We start from the raw sequence: 12,834 nt of genomic DNA, 5'->3' as shown, positions 1-12,834 counted from the left end.
ATTTCATTGATCACAAATATCAGTTTCAAACATTGAAATAAGCAGTTTCACACAAAAATTAGACGTATTCCACTTTTTTCTAATAAATTATTTCACTAACTCCATAAGTCACTAGCTAGTTTTAGATTTTTGAAATAATAAGTTGTCGCTGCTTTATTACAATATGCTCCCTTCGGACAAAATGAATTGCCACTGCTCCAAATGAATTATCATTGCTTTAGTATAACTTTAATACAAACAGTACTAAATTAATGATAATTCGATTTCACCATGGCTTCAAGCAACAATTTTGATGCATCACCAAATATTCCGTTCGTTTCTTTTTAGTCTGCATATAAGATTTGATCGAAGTCAAACTTTTAAAGTTTAACCAATTTTACAGGAAAATATATCAATATCTACAATACTAAAGTTATATGGTATGAAACATGATTTCATGATGCATCTAACAATATTGATTTTATATTATAAATCTTAATATATTTTTCTATAAATTTAGTCAAAGTTAAACAAGTTTGATTTTGATTAAATCTTATATGCAGACTAAAAAAAACAAAGAGGGTATTTTCAAAAACAAAGTCACGTACGACATAAACAATGCCAAGAGTGAACGAAGCCAAAGTGAAAGAAGAGTCTGGAAGATAAATCAGTCTAGCCCAACTTCCAATACAATTTGCAGTCTGGCCCAAATTCTACAACCCACGCCGACCCATGGCAAAAAAATAACTTCAATGTGAACAAATCTATGGTTCAATGGTTAGAGAGACAATAGTATTCCAGTTCATCAGGGTTCAATGGTATTTCAATTTATTAGGGTTTAAATTTTGATGCTATATATTTCAGCATTTTCGGCGATGTGTATCCAATGGGAAAAGATGTTTTCGTCGTCATTATTCCTGGTTTTTGTCGTCATTATTCCTGGATATATTTCAGGATTTCCAACGATGCGCATTCAATTGAAGAAGATATTTTCATCGACGATGAAGTGTCTACAATGACTTCGTAACTCTCAAAATGATATGTCGCCTTAGTCTCTCAAAGATGCTCAGAGAAAAAGGGTGTTTATGTATTCATAAAGATGGAAAATGTATGCACGTATGTTTGAGCGCTTGCGTTTGTATTGTGTTAAAGAAACTAAACAACTTTAACTTTGACGACGAGTATCACAATTGACAAGGAGAATATGCAGGGTTCAGAGCAACCGAGCCCTTCGCAAACGATCTAATGTCATTGTCACTACCTCTACCTGGACTTGCCCAATCGCATTTCCGATTTAGCAACAACAAAGCAAACCGCGTAAAAGCACATCAAACATATGAATCAACCTGTGATTGAATTGGTTAGATGGACAATGATATCCCCAACCCATTAGGGTTCAAATCCTGGTGCTCGCATTATTTCTGGATTTATTTTAGAATTTCCGGCGATGCGCTTTCAGTGGGAGAAGACGTTCCAGTCGACGACGAGGCGCCTACGATGACTTCATAAATCTCAAAATGATATGCCGGCTCAGTCTCTCAAAGATGCTCATAGAGGTAGGGTATGCATGTGTGCGTTCATAGGGATGAATGTATGCGCGTGTATATAAACGTTTGTGTCTGTACTGATGCTGAAAAAAAAGCACATCAAACACACTAATCCGGCTATCGAAGCCAAGCCTCGACCCCAACTCCTGATGCCATCATCGTCGCCAAAAGAAGCCAACACCTCAGAACAGCCACCTCAGCGAAGCACGCGGGCAAGACGCCGCCATCCGCCGGTCTCTTGATCGTAGGCTGCTTCGAGTTAGAGACGATGCCCCTAAGAGTAGAAAGACGTGAAGATGTCGCCATCGCCTGATCCAACGGATTTAAGTTCCCCTCCTAAGCCATGGCCATGGGAGAGGGAAGGAGCACAACTTCCGAAGCCATGGCCGCGAGGAGAGGGAAGGAGCACAGCTCCCGGACGATGCTTCCAGGAAAGATTGCGACGCCCGCGCATCGCCGTCGCCCGATCCGGCTAAGACCAGAAATATAATTTCTTCCGGAGACGAGCACGAACCGGCCAACCACAAAGCGCCGGCCTAACAACCACTGCAGGCCACAGCCAGGATCACATCCCGCCAGCTACCGCCCCTGCTGAGGCCGACCCGCGCGGCCACAAGGCCACCCGTCGCTAGCTGGAGCAGAGGTAGAGGAGGGGCACGAGGTAGAGGTGAAGGGTGAGGAAGAAGACGCCGGCGACGGCCACGAACGCCACGCCATACAACAGCCGCACCAGATCACCCATCGATTATACGCGGATCTCTTGATTTGGTTGGAGGTAATACCTATTTATAGCGACGGTGCATCGTCGTCGCCGCCGTTTGCTGCTGGCCGGTTCCGATAAGATCGATCGGTCAAACAACACAGCAGCCTCGCTGAGCTGTGAGCGCCACGCTGCCGCGTCTCGACGCGTGCCAGCAAGCGTGTCGCCGTACCAGTGGCCGCATGCATGCATGCATGCCGGCTGGACGAGAGGTGAGGACCGAGGAGAGACGTGGACGTCACTGCCCGCCACCAGTCTCCAGCCAGTATATATTTACCTCACGTGAGAGCAAGCTTTGACGTTGGCCTTTTTTATATTTTCTTGTACAAAAAAGTCTTATATATTGATACAAAGAGTACTATCCCTTCATTTTATAATGTATATGTATAGATTGTTAAAAGGTTAAACTTCACAAAATTTAATTAAGTTTATGATAAACAATATTTATATTTAGAATGTCAAACATATATCATTAGATTCTCATAAAATGTAGTGAAAGATGATGACTGCTTGTGAGATCATGCACAACATGATCGTAGAAGATGAGCGTGAAGACCATATCTTTGACCAAGGGTTTCAATGTCAAGATGAAAATATTATGCCTGAGCATGAACCATCAACGTTTGTAGTCCATTCAATTTCATCATGAAATGCATGATTGTGCAACTCACATACAACTTCAAAATCATTTGGTTGAGCATATGCGAACTCATTTTTTGGCTACCAATAGATGTATCGGCTATTTTTCTTTCAGTATATCTGTGACATTTTAAATTTCATTTGGTTTGTAAACTATGATATTCTCAGTTGATTATAAACCATTTAATATTGTGATGTAAAGCTATGTGATTTAAACTTTGGGCAATGCTTAGATTTGTATGTAAAAAATATATAATATGGTCCCATACAGGCGCGTGGATGGAATGGGTCGGTTGGTTGGGCTCGCTTGCCAACAAAACTGAAAAAAAAGGGTCAGACGCCGCCACTACAACCGACTCAAACGAATAAAAAGCATACCAAAGTCCGTTTGCCTCGGCCGGTTCATCGCAAGATCTATCTGGCACCCATTCACCACAAAATAAAAAGGGAAACGTTCCTGGCCGGGGCACCGGCCGAACCGTTGCGCCGGTCATGTGCGGTTCGTTCGATTGCATCAGATCGTCTGGCTCGTGTGCAGCCTTATCTGCTGACCCCACCGCTTTTTAATCTACTGACCCCAACTGCTCCTCTTCCTTATCCTTTCTTTCTTATCCTCTCGCGTTCCTAGCCACACAACCATTCTTCCCCTGCGTCCTCTCCCTCCCGTGGTCTACCTCCAAATAAACAGCTCGCCGGCGGTGGAAGAGGTGTGTGGCGAGCGAGCGACCCCGGAGGAGCACAAACGAAGATGCAGAGGTGCGTAGAAGACGACTGTCGGCGAGCGGAGGTGTGGTGCTTCCAGCTACAACGGCAGCCTGTGGATGCTGGCAAGAGGTACAGCCATGGCGGCCAGCTGCTGGAATCCGCACAATTTTTTTTGCTTCAATCGGCGTTCAATTTTTTTGTTGAAACTAGCGATGTTCTGTATGTTTTTGCTACCACCGTTTTGTATTTTGCTGGAACCAGCGTCGTTTTTTGCTACCACTGTGTTTTCGATTTGCTGGAACCAGCCCTCGACTTTGCATTTTTGCTACAACCATGGAGGCCAGATGCTGGAACCCGCACACATTTTTGCTTCCATCGACGTTTTGGTTTTACTAAAACTAGCGTTGTCTTTTGTATTTTTTGCTACCACCCTTTTGTATTTTTGCTGGAACCAGCATCGATTTTTGCTACCATCGCCTTTTTGATTTGCTGGAACCAGCCCTAAACTTTGCATCTTTGCTACCACCGGTGTTCTGGTTTGCTGGAACCAGCTTCAATTTTTCCTACCATCAAGGTTCGGTTTGTTGGGACGCCGTCTAATTTCTGAAATTTTTGCTACTACCGTTTTTTGGTTTGCTGGAACCAGCCCTAATTTTTGCTACAACTGTCGTTTGCTGTGAGACCACAGAGTCGTCGTCATTTGTTTCTACAGGAGGGCGAGGGAGGGGGATGGGCATCACCGGCGAGGTGAAGTGATTTTTTGCTGGAACTGTGTTAATTTTTTGCTACGACCCATGATTTATTTTGTAGTGACCAGCAAATTGAGGGCGAGATACGACGCGAGCTCGACGACGGGGCGCTGCGGCCATCTCCACCAGGGTTGCCATGGCCGGTAAGCACGGTCGCCCAAGGATGCGGCGGCGAGCATGGGTTGCCGGTGAACACGATGCCGAGAACGAGCGTGGGGCGGCCAATGATGCGTCGGCAAGAGCATGTTGCCGGCGAGCATGAGGCCGTGGACGAGCGCGGGCGGCCCAAGGATGCTTCGGCGAGAGCGGGTTGCCGGCAAGCATGAGGCCGAGGATGAGCGCAGGCGGCGCAAGTGGAAGGCGAGCACGGTGCTAGAAAAAGCTGCACGAGACGGTGAAATACAGGGACCTGCGTGAGGGCGAGATGCGTCAGGAGGAAGATAATGTCCGGAAGAATCGTTTCCTTTTTCTATATATCCAACGGCCAGGGCTAGTGGCATCTGGCGGCTAGGGTGCGACCGGCCGAAACTTTCGGCCGGCGCACCGGCGCCCAGTATTGCCCAAATAAAAAGGTACCAAGCGCATCCGTGAAGTTTCTGCATACACTGAAAACGAAAAAGGTTTGCGTCCTCGGAGCAACACCAATCAGACTTCAATCAGGACATGGTTCTACACTACAGACCACAGACTACAGACCTGACAAAACTGTATCCGTCATGACGACGCGCGGCTCCGTGTCGACACAATACCATCAACCGAAGCATCAATGCTACAGCAGCATGCATGCTATCCTTACGCCGCGAAAAAGAAGACGGATTCTTCCGTGCGTGGCACAAGCTTCATCCCTGGATCATGGAATCAGATGCCGAGCTCAGCTCAAAGCGGGAGGAAAAGGCAAAGTTTACGGAATCTGATGTTCACCGCCGCATTTTCTCGGCCGCTGTTAATGTTATCCCGATGCCATCTTCTTTGCCAACATTATCATCTTGGACAGCTCTCTCATGCCGACCAGCGCACGAGGCAGGACCGTAGGCGCCAAAAGGTCATCAAATTCCGTGTCCACTCCTTTACCACGAAACCGTGATGCTTCTAGCCATCCTGCAGCTATATATATGCCACCGCCGGCTTGAACTGCTGTTGCATTGCACCCAACGAAAAGTTCAGACTTTAGAGAAACCAACGAGAAGTTCAGACTTCAGAGAAACCAACCAGCCATGGGGGCGGCGCCGTCGAGACAGGAGGCGTCCACCGCCTCGTCGCCCACCGGCGATGGCCGTGTCGCGCCGACGGCGCTCAGCGCTTCTACTACTTCTGACACCGCCAACCAGGCGCAGTCCAAGAGGGCGCCGGCTCCTCACATGTTCCGGGAGATCGTCGCCGGGGAGAATGTCGCCGACGTAGCCGCGCTGGAAGATCAGGTCTGCAAGGGGATCTTCTTGGCCGGGAAAACAAAGGTATACTTCTTCTCAACATGGAACTGATATATACGCTGTAAAATATCATAAGATTTTGCTTTCTGAACTTATTTGCAATGGTGCAGAAGTACTGGGTGGATGAAAAAACCAGGCACAACTGCTTCATGCTGTTCCCCAGAGGCCTACACATCACCTGGAGCGAAGACCCCAAGTACTGGACTTGGCACCCCCTGCGAGAAGGAAGGTTAGTTAAGAATCATGAACATGTATATGTGTACAGTACTGGCTATTTACAGTTGTTCAAGCGTCTTGCCTCAGGAATTATACATACTTAACGTGTTGTTCTGAACCTGAAATTTTACCATCAGCGACGCCGAAGCCGGAATCGAGACGGTGGCGCTGCAGAACGTCTGCTGGCTGGAGGTCCAAGGGAAGCTGGAGCTGTCCCATCTCACACCAGGAGCCACCTATGAGGTTTTCTTCGAGGTGAGGCTCGACGACCCGGCTTACGGATGGTCGATGCCGGTGAACCTCCGGCTCAAGTTCCCTGATGGCACGATCCAGCAGCACAAGGAGAACCTGGAGGAGAAGCCCAGGGGGAAGTGGCTGCTGGTCAAGGTTGGGGAGGTTAAGCCACACAAGGGGCAGAATGGAGAGGCTGAGATCTCCATGTTTGAGTATGATGGTGGGCAGTGGAAGAGGGGGCTCCTCATCAAGGGCATCAAGATCATCCCAAAAGAATGAATGATCTGATTGTGCTTTGTTACGAACAATCGCTGGCTGTTGTTTGTCGGCTACGCTAAGATCAGTTTGATGCATGGGAATAATATCAAGAGTTTTGAATGAATCTGAGATCACTTTCCTTGGTTGATATAACCACTGAGTACTGGTTGTCTGACTACAAAAAGACTGTCATTCATTCAGTGCTGCACTAACTTCTGTTCTTTCTGTAACATATGGCAAGCTGACAAAAAATTACTCAAATATTTATCTAAATACTAGTCGCTACAGAGGACAGCTTAGAGAAGGCACAAAGCTTAAAAAACACCACTCAGCTAGGTCAACACATTACAAGCTTAACACGTTCCTTGACATGTTTGTTGATCGGATCATGTCAGTAACAGGGTCAGGGAGAATTCAAGCCTGCAACATGATCAAGGGTGGTACAGTTGCTTAACAGATAACAGTGGCATGGTCACATTTTATTGTGTCAAATAAGCAAGTGTGATTCAAATTACATTTTGACCTCAGAGCTCATGAAACTGAAAACAAAGCTCTAATTGTCCCAATTTAATGGGATTCTGTTCCGGATTCTCAACGGATATCAAATGAACAGAGAAAATCTGTTCAACTGAAAATGTGGGAACCGAACTTGAAATTGTACAACATGGCTTCATTCACTGATCTTCCATTTTAAGTGGAAGAAAATTCTAAAATGACTGAATGCTAGGTACAGGCCGAGGCATGGGCTTATCTTGCAAGAAATGCTCAAAAAGCTTCAAGGCTTGCCGTGGACGATGGAGGGGAACCTCATGTCCTGCGCCTCGGATTGTCACCAACGTCAAACCTTTGTGCACTTGGCACCAACCAGCAACCTAAGCAAGATCCACACCATTAGAGAATGGTGAGCATAGATGTAGCAAAGTGAACAGGGGAATAAAACTGTCGGTGTTGCTTTAGTACTGTTTCTGACTAACCTCTTCCTCATCATACCACGGATACCAATTAGTGACAGTCGGAAGATATAGTGCATCAATGGAGTATCTTGTACCAGTGAGGGGTACTACGGAATCGGCATCACCACTATCAAATTTCCCAATTTAAACAATTAAAACCTCAGAAGGACAGGCGGGCTACTTAATACTGTGAGCCATACAGTCAATGATGATCATATATATCAACATTGGCACCATTGTTAAGGATTTATGATCCAGCATAAATCATGTTGTCAATATAAATTTGGTGTACCTGAAGACCCATATTCTTATGCCAGCTGCAATCAGTTCACGGTAAATAGGAAGCATGGACCTCGGTGAATCTTTCCAATATTCAAACAAGACATCACTGTGAAATATGGATAAGTTTAGTGCAAACGTTCATTAACAAACCGGCTTTATGGTCAGGCACGGTGAACTAGTTGCGAGTAAAACAAGATGAAACCAGTTGAACAGACCTGCAGCCGGTCCAGGCATACGGTATTCCAGTGACATTGGCACGAAAAGCTTTCTGCACTTCTGGTAGATTATAGTACTTCGTGGAGTACTGTTCAGTGCAGGGATCATATCCTCTTGGCAACCAGGGCTACATTTTAAACAAAAAATATTGTTAGGAAGCACAATATGAAATGTTATTATGATCCATAGGAATCGGAGATGAGTCTAAACAGTACTTTAAACAGATGCATAGTAATTATTAGTAATCAAATGTACCAACATACCATTCTGCTACAGTACTAGCTTAGTTATCAGCAGAACTATAGTTTCAGTAGTTGATAAGATAGGCTCACCCTGCGGCCCTTGATTTGCCTTCGCCTATGAAGCGAGGTCTTCTTACAGGTAGGTGTGTAGATGCTGTATGCGTCGATCAGGCCTTCCTCAGCTTCAGCAACATCATAAATCTTGTTGCATGCCTCAGAAGCGTGCTCGGATGAATCGAATTCACAAGCCAACTGCAGCTTCTGATAGGTGTCATCAGAGATCAGCCCGTGCGTCCACCAATACTCGAACGTTCCAACGAAATCATGGTAATCATCAATGACCGCATTTCCGACCTAGATACCAGACCATGTGTAAGAACAAGATGACCAGACAGTTTAAGAGAGCACCAAAAGAAGAGCTGAAGAAGTTCTGACCATGAAGCCTTTGAAGTTCAGGATGGGCTTCCTCACTCCCTTGTTGTTCCTGTACACTAGCTGAGACAGCTGAGGGACATAGTGCCCTGAAAAGCAGCCATGGCAGCAAGGGTAAATATGCAGGCACTGTGGCACATAAACCATATTATACATGTGATTCCTGCTAAATTCAGAACCGAGCCTCCATGCTAGAATGAACCAATTTTGGTTGCAGTTTACCTCCATAGCTCTCTCCGGCGATGTAGAAATCGCGGTACTTGTACTGCGGAAACCTCTCCAGCCAATTCACCAGGAAAGTGTACGAATCATGAGCTGCACAGCAACATTGGTGTTCATTCAGCACAACACATATGCACTAGAGCAAGTGCAGCACTAGCATGAGGCAAGTGGGTAGTCTGATCTCAATTCACCTGTCTTGTTGTCGCCGGGGCTGAGCAGATCGGAACTGGTGTTGGAGTAGGAGTACCCAACGCCGGCGGGGGCGTCCAGGAACAGCACGTTCGCCACTGCGACACAGCGAACCGATCCACCCCGTGTCAGAGTCAGAGCGCAACACATTTGCCGATCGGACGGGGCGACCGAACGGCGAAAGGAGAGGGGAATATACTTTTGTTCCAGGAGTAGGGGTTGACGGAGAGCGTCCTGCCGTCGGCGTTGATCCGGAAGGCTCCGAGCTCCTCGGAGGCGCCGTAGCCGACGGAGGAGCAGCCGGGCCCGCCGTTGAGCCAGAGCACGAGCGGCGCCGACTCGGGCTTCGCGACGGCGGCCTCGACGAGCCAGTAGAAGAGGGCGCGGCCCGCGGCGGCGTCGACGGTGACGTAGCCCGAGTACATGGAGAAGTTGACCGGCGGCTGGCCCGGCAGGCGCGTGATGCGGTCGGCCGCCGCCGCCGCCGCAGAGGGGGACGCGAGGGAAAGGGGCAGCGGGGACAGCGCCAGGATGGCGGCCAGCAGCACGGCCACCGCCATTGGCGCTCGCGGTGGCTCGACGGAGACCAGGGCTGTGTGCTGCGAGGAGTGAGCCAAGCCAATGGCGACTCGTGAGAGGGGTGGGGGAGGCGTGGAAGGCGTGGAGTGGTGGTTTGGTTTAATTGGACATTTCCTGTTTGGATCGTGTGGCGTAGACAACTGCATCGTCACTCGTCAGCTCATCATTGATCATTGTCCATGGGCCACCAGAATTTATTTTTTCCATCAAAAATACAGCTTTATCTTCCCCAAAAGAGAAGAAAAATGAACTTTATCAAATAACTAAGGGCATCTCCAACGCTGAACCCAAACCGACACCGCATCTAGATAGGGGATCAGTCCATGGACACTAATGCGGAATCCGGCCATCCAATTATAGCTGCATACAATTCAAACCATGTTTCAAAAAACCGGACGGATTACATGCAAACCGAATGATTTTCATATAAACCAAACGAAAACATTCATATTTCGAACATATTTCAACTAAGCTATAGCGGACTAGACTACACTATTCTAACATAGTCTATCGTCGGCTGCCGCAGAACCCCATTCCCACAACATGTCTTTCCTATGTCCGGCAGCAAGCTCACTGGACCGCCCTAAACCCCAGAGGGATATGCTTCAACAGAAGGGAAAGAGTAGCCTCAAGCATGGATCAAGGTTGATTTTTGGGGCACGGATAGATGGTCACAATGGCCTACTCGCCCGCAAAGCGGGAAGTCACTAGTTGTGTAGGCTGGTGAGGCGGTGGCGGTGGCCTTCTTGTGACCCAAGCGGCGGCGGCCTTCCATGGTCTACTTTACCTCGGTGTTGGCAGCAGCGGCAGGCGTGGCCGACGCGGAGTTGGCGACGTCATCGTCGATGCCTAGTTAAATTCCTCCACCGTGGCGTCAACCTCCTCGTGCATGGCTTCTTTCTCCGCCTGTCGGATTTGTCGGGAGACGACGTTGGCCAATCTGGCGGGCGAGGAGGGCCTGGCGATGGCGATGGCGTCGGCTCCGGATAGCTTGCGGGCAAGCCAGCCTGTATTCGACTGGAGGTCAACTCAGCCAGCTGCAATGCCGGAGAGCTCCTTCTTCTGCTCACCAGAGGGGTCGTCCCACATGACTTCAGAGCCAGAGGTCATGGAGGGTGTGGTGCAAGGAGGAGATGGAGAGCGGAGGTGTTGAATCCCACACGGCACAGAGACGTGGTGCTCGGGGTGCCAGAGTAGGTTCCTCGACACATGCACTGGTTTAATGAAGACGGATGACGTTTCAATGCGGAAAGAAAGCGTGCACATCGGGCTTGGAGCGGATAGCGTTCTCGGCCAGCGCATTGCTTCAATGCCGGCTCAAGTGAGTAGCCGCGTCCGCTCTGAGCTGGCATGCATGCGGCGCTCACGCTCTGGCGGGAAAAGGTGCGAGCGAGGAAGAGTTTTTGGGCGGGCCAGGGTTGTCGGTCGCCTGCGTGGCACTGGTCTGGAGTCTCACAAAGCCCCCATCCCAAGGTTTGCAAACGCGACTGACCTCTCAGCGGATGGATACAAGCTTGTGTTGAATGGAAAAACACGTCTGAACCTCGCGGTCTGGACAAATGCGGGCGACTTGAAGGTCCGCGTTGGAGAAAGTGTCATTTATAATAGCCGAGGAGAAGTACAGACTAGTCGATGAAGCAGGTCCATTTTATTTTCTTGAGAATGGACTTATGACTTATGTGATAAATATTGAGTAATTTTATCTGAATTTTTTATAGTGAAAAGGAGGCATCCATGTTTGATTTCTATTAAGAGAAATCATATGCAATTTTATCTGATTTTTTGCGCCAAGTGGCCTTGTATCCTCTCCTCCCTCTCTATTTTCCCCTAGACTATAACCTCATTAGGCACAATTGGGTTTTTGCCCTACATCACACTATGACCATGAACTTATCATTTTTACTAAAGAATTTTGGCCTAGTGTGCAAACAAATCATGCAAATTGGTAGGGATTGTTAATAAACTGAAAGCACATTTGAGCAGACTCCACACTAGTCTAGTAACATAACACGTGAAGAAACATATGCTCGATTCTTTCATTGTATTCACAAAATACACAAGTTTTAGCTCCTGCCACTGTTATGGTCATGTTATTCCTGATCAAAATACTATCTTAAACATCAGCCAAAGGGAAACCTCATTAGATGAGATCTTTACCTTCCACAAGAAATTGTGTGGGAAGCCAACAGAGTTTGAAATCAACTTTCTTTTGTATAAAGATCTAACAATAATACACCATCAACATTGAGCATCCACCTCATTGTAACTTTTTTATCCAATAGAACAACATCACAAAGATCTTTAATGTTATTTAGGAGCTCCAAGAATCCTCCCCACAGATTTCTTCTCAACTTAATATTATCATAACCTATAAAGAAGGCATCATCTACTAAAATATTGTTATCAAAGCACATCTAATGCAAACTAGGCTAGCTTAGCACTACAAGAAATATGTCAACTAGTGACCTTCTGTTAGTGACCCTAGAAGAATTGGTCACAAATCTATGACCATTTGAGATCAGTTGGTCAAAAGCTGTTCGGGGGGCTCCAAACCCTCAACTATATCGACCATTTTGGTCAAAGTGGTCATAATTTCCTTACACGAAATGGTCATAAAGCAGACAGCACTGGTCTGCTGCCTTATTTCTAGCTAATCACGACCAATATAGATGGTCATAACCTTGTAAATTGTGGTGGATTGCTATGACTAGGCGCCACCTCATCAGTTTTGCCTATGTGTCATGTCCATGTGTCAATTTTTTCCGTAGGTTGTGAAGAAACCTATATTTCTGTCATTCCCAAAATTCCCCAAAAATCTCATAAATTCTTTGGGTCATATCTTCGTCAAATATGTAAAAAATCCTTCCTTGCCTAGTTCAAAAATAATTCAACAATATTCATTTTCCTATTCTATTCAAAACAACACTTTGTGAAGGGAGTGCTATTTATATATCCTTGATTGCCCTCAAAAATTTTGGGCACCCTTTCCTATCCAAATCATTGCTACATGACAAAGTTCAGCTCCATGCCCAGTAAATCTTCCTCAGCAAATTTCCAAAGTTTTTGTCCACCTAGAAGCATTGTGAAGGAAGTACAAGATAGGAATACCGTAATGAGTTTAATTTTTGCCACATATTCTATATGCCAAAGTCATAGGTCTACACAAAAGTTTAGCTCTATCTAACAGAACATGTGAGCTCAC

General features: G+C 46.7%; 2 protein-coding genes across 3 annotated transcripts; one reads left to right on the top strand and one right to left on the bottom strand.

Moving 5' to 3' along the window:
- The first annotated feature begins 3,491 nt into the window (after positions 1–3,491).
- On the top strand, positions 3,492–6,641 carry LOC123060573 (protein PHLOEM PROTEIN 2-LIKE A1). 2 transcript variants are annotated; one of them, XM_044483340.1, is made up of 4 exons: positions 3,492–3,759; positions 4,441–5,833; positions 5,920–6,038; positions 6,163–6,641. In XM_044483340.1, the coding sequence occupies exons 2-4, from the start codon at positions 5,594–5,596 to the stop codon at positions 6,536–6,538; spliced, it is 735 nt and encodes a 244-aa protein (XP_044339275.1). In that variant the 5' UTR covers positions 3,492–3,759; positions 4,441–5,593; the 3' UTR covers positions 6,539–6,641. The 2 variants fall into 2 exon arrangements, with proteins under 2 accessions (XP_044339275.1, XP_044339276.1); XM_044483341.1 differs by lacking the exon at positions 3,492–3,759 and adding an exon at positions 4,359–4,377 and having other exon boundaries at positions 4,448–5,833.
- Positions 6,642–6,967: 326 nt separating this feature from the next.
- LOC123060572 (serine carboxypeptidase II-1) lies at positions 6,968–9,730 on the bottom strand. The gene is made up of 9 exons (XM_044483339.1): positions 9,253–9,730; positions 9,056–9,151; positions 8,865–8,957; positions 8,646–8,731; positions 8,301–8,564; positions 7,968–8,095; positions 7,763–7,858; positions 7,492–7,597; positions 6,968–7,389 (listed from the first exon to the last, which is right to left on the bottom strand). Exons 1-9 carry the CDS (start codon positions 9,611–9,613, stop codon positions 7,225–7,227), a joined length of 1,395 nt encoding a protein of 464 aa, XP_044339274.1. The 5' UTR covers positions 9,614–9,730; the 3' UTR covers positions 6,968–7,224.
- Between the last annotated feature and the right edge of the window lie 3,104 nt (positions 9,731–12,834).

Source organism: Triticum aestivum, chromosome 3A (genome assembly GCF_018294505.1).
Source record: "Triticum aestivum cultivar Chinese Spring chromosome 3A, IWGSC CS RefSeq v2.1, whole genome shotgun sequence".
NCBI classification, from domain to species: domain Eukaryota; kingdom Viridiplantae; phylum Streptophyta; class Magnoliopsida; order Poales; family Poaceae; genus Triticum; species Triticum aestivum.
This window is presented reverse-complemented; position numbering and strand designations above follow the sequence as displayed.

Bases quoted from the DNA above. Each gene is read 5' to 3' on its own strand.
- LOC123060572 (XM_044483339.1), bottom strand. From the start codon at position 9,613: ATGGCGGTGGCCGTGCTGCTGGCCGCCATCCTGGCGCTGTCCCCGCTG. The intron at 9,152-9,252 runs GTATATTCCCCT...GCTGTGTCGCAG, and splicing joins CCCCTACTCCTGGAACAAAA to TGGCGAACGTGCTGTTCCTG. The intron at 7,390-7,491 runs GTTAGTCAGAAA...GATCTTGCTTAG, and splicing joins CGTGGTATGATGAGGAAGAG to GTTGCTGGTTGGTGCCAAGT.
- LOC123060573 (XM_044483340.1), top strand. From the start codon at position 5,594: ATGGGGGCGGCGCCGTCGAGACAGGAGGCGTCCACCGCCTCGTCGCCC. The intron at 5,834-5,919 runs GTATACTTCTTC...GCAATGGTGCAG, and splicing joins TCTTGGCCGGGAAAACAAAG to AAGTACTGGGTGGATGAAAA. The intron at 6,039-6,162 runs GTTAGTTAAGAA...TTTTACCATCAG, and splicing joins CACCCCCTGCGAGAAGGAAG to CGACGCCGAAGCCGGAATCG.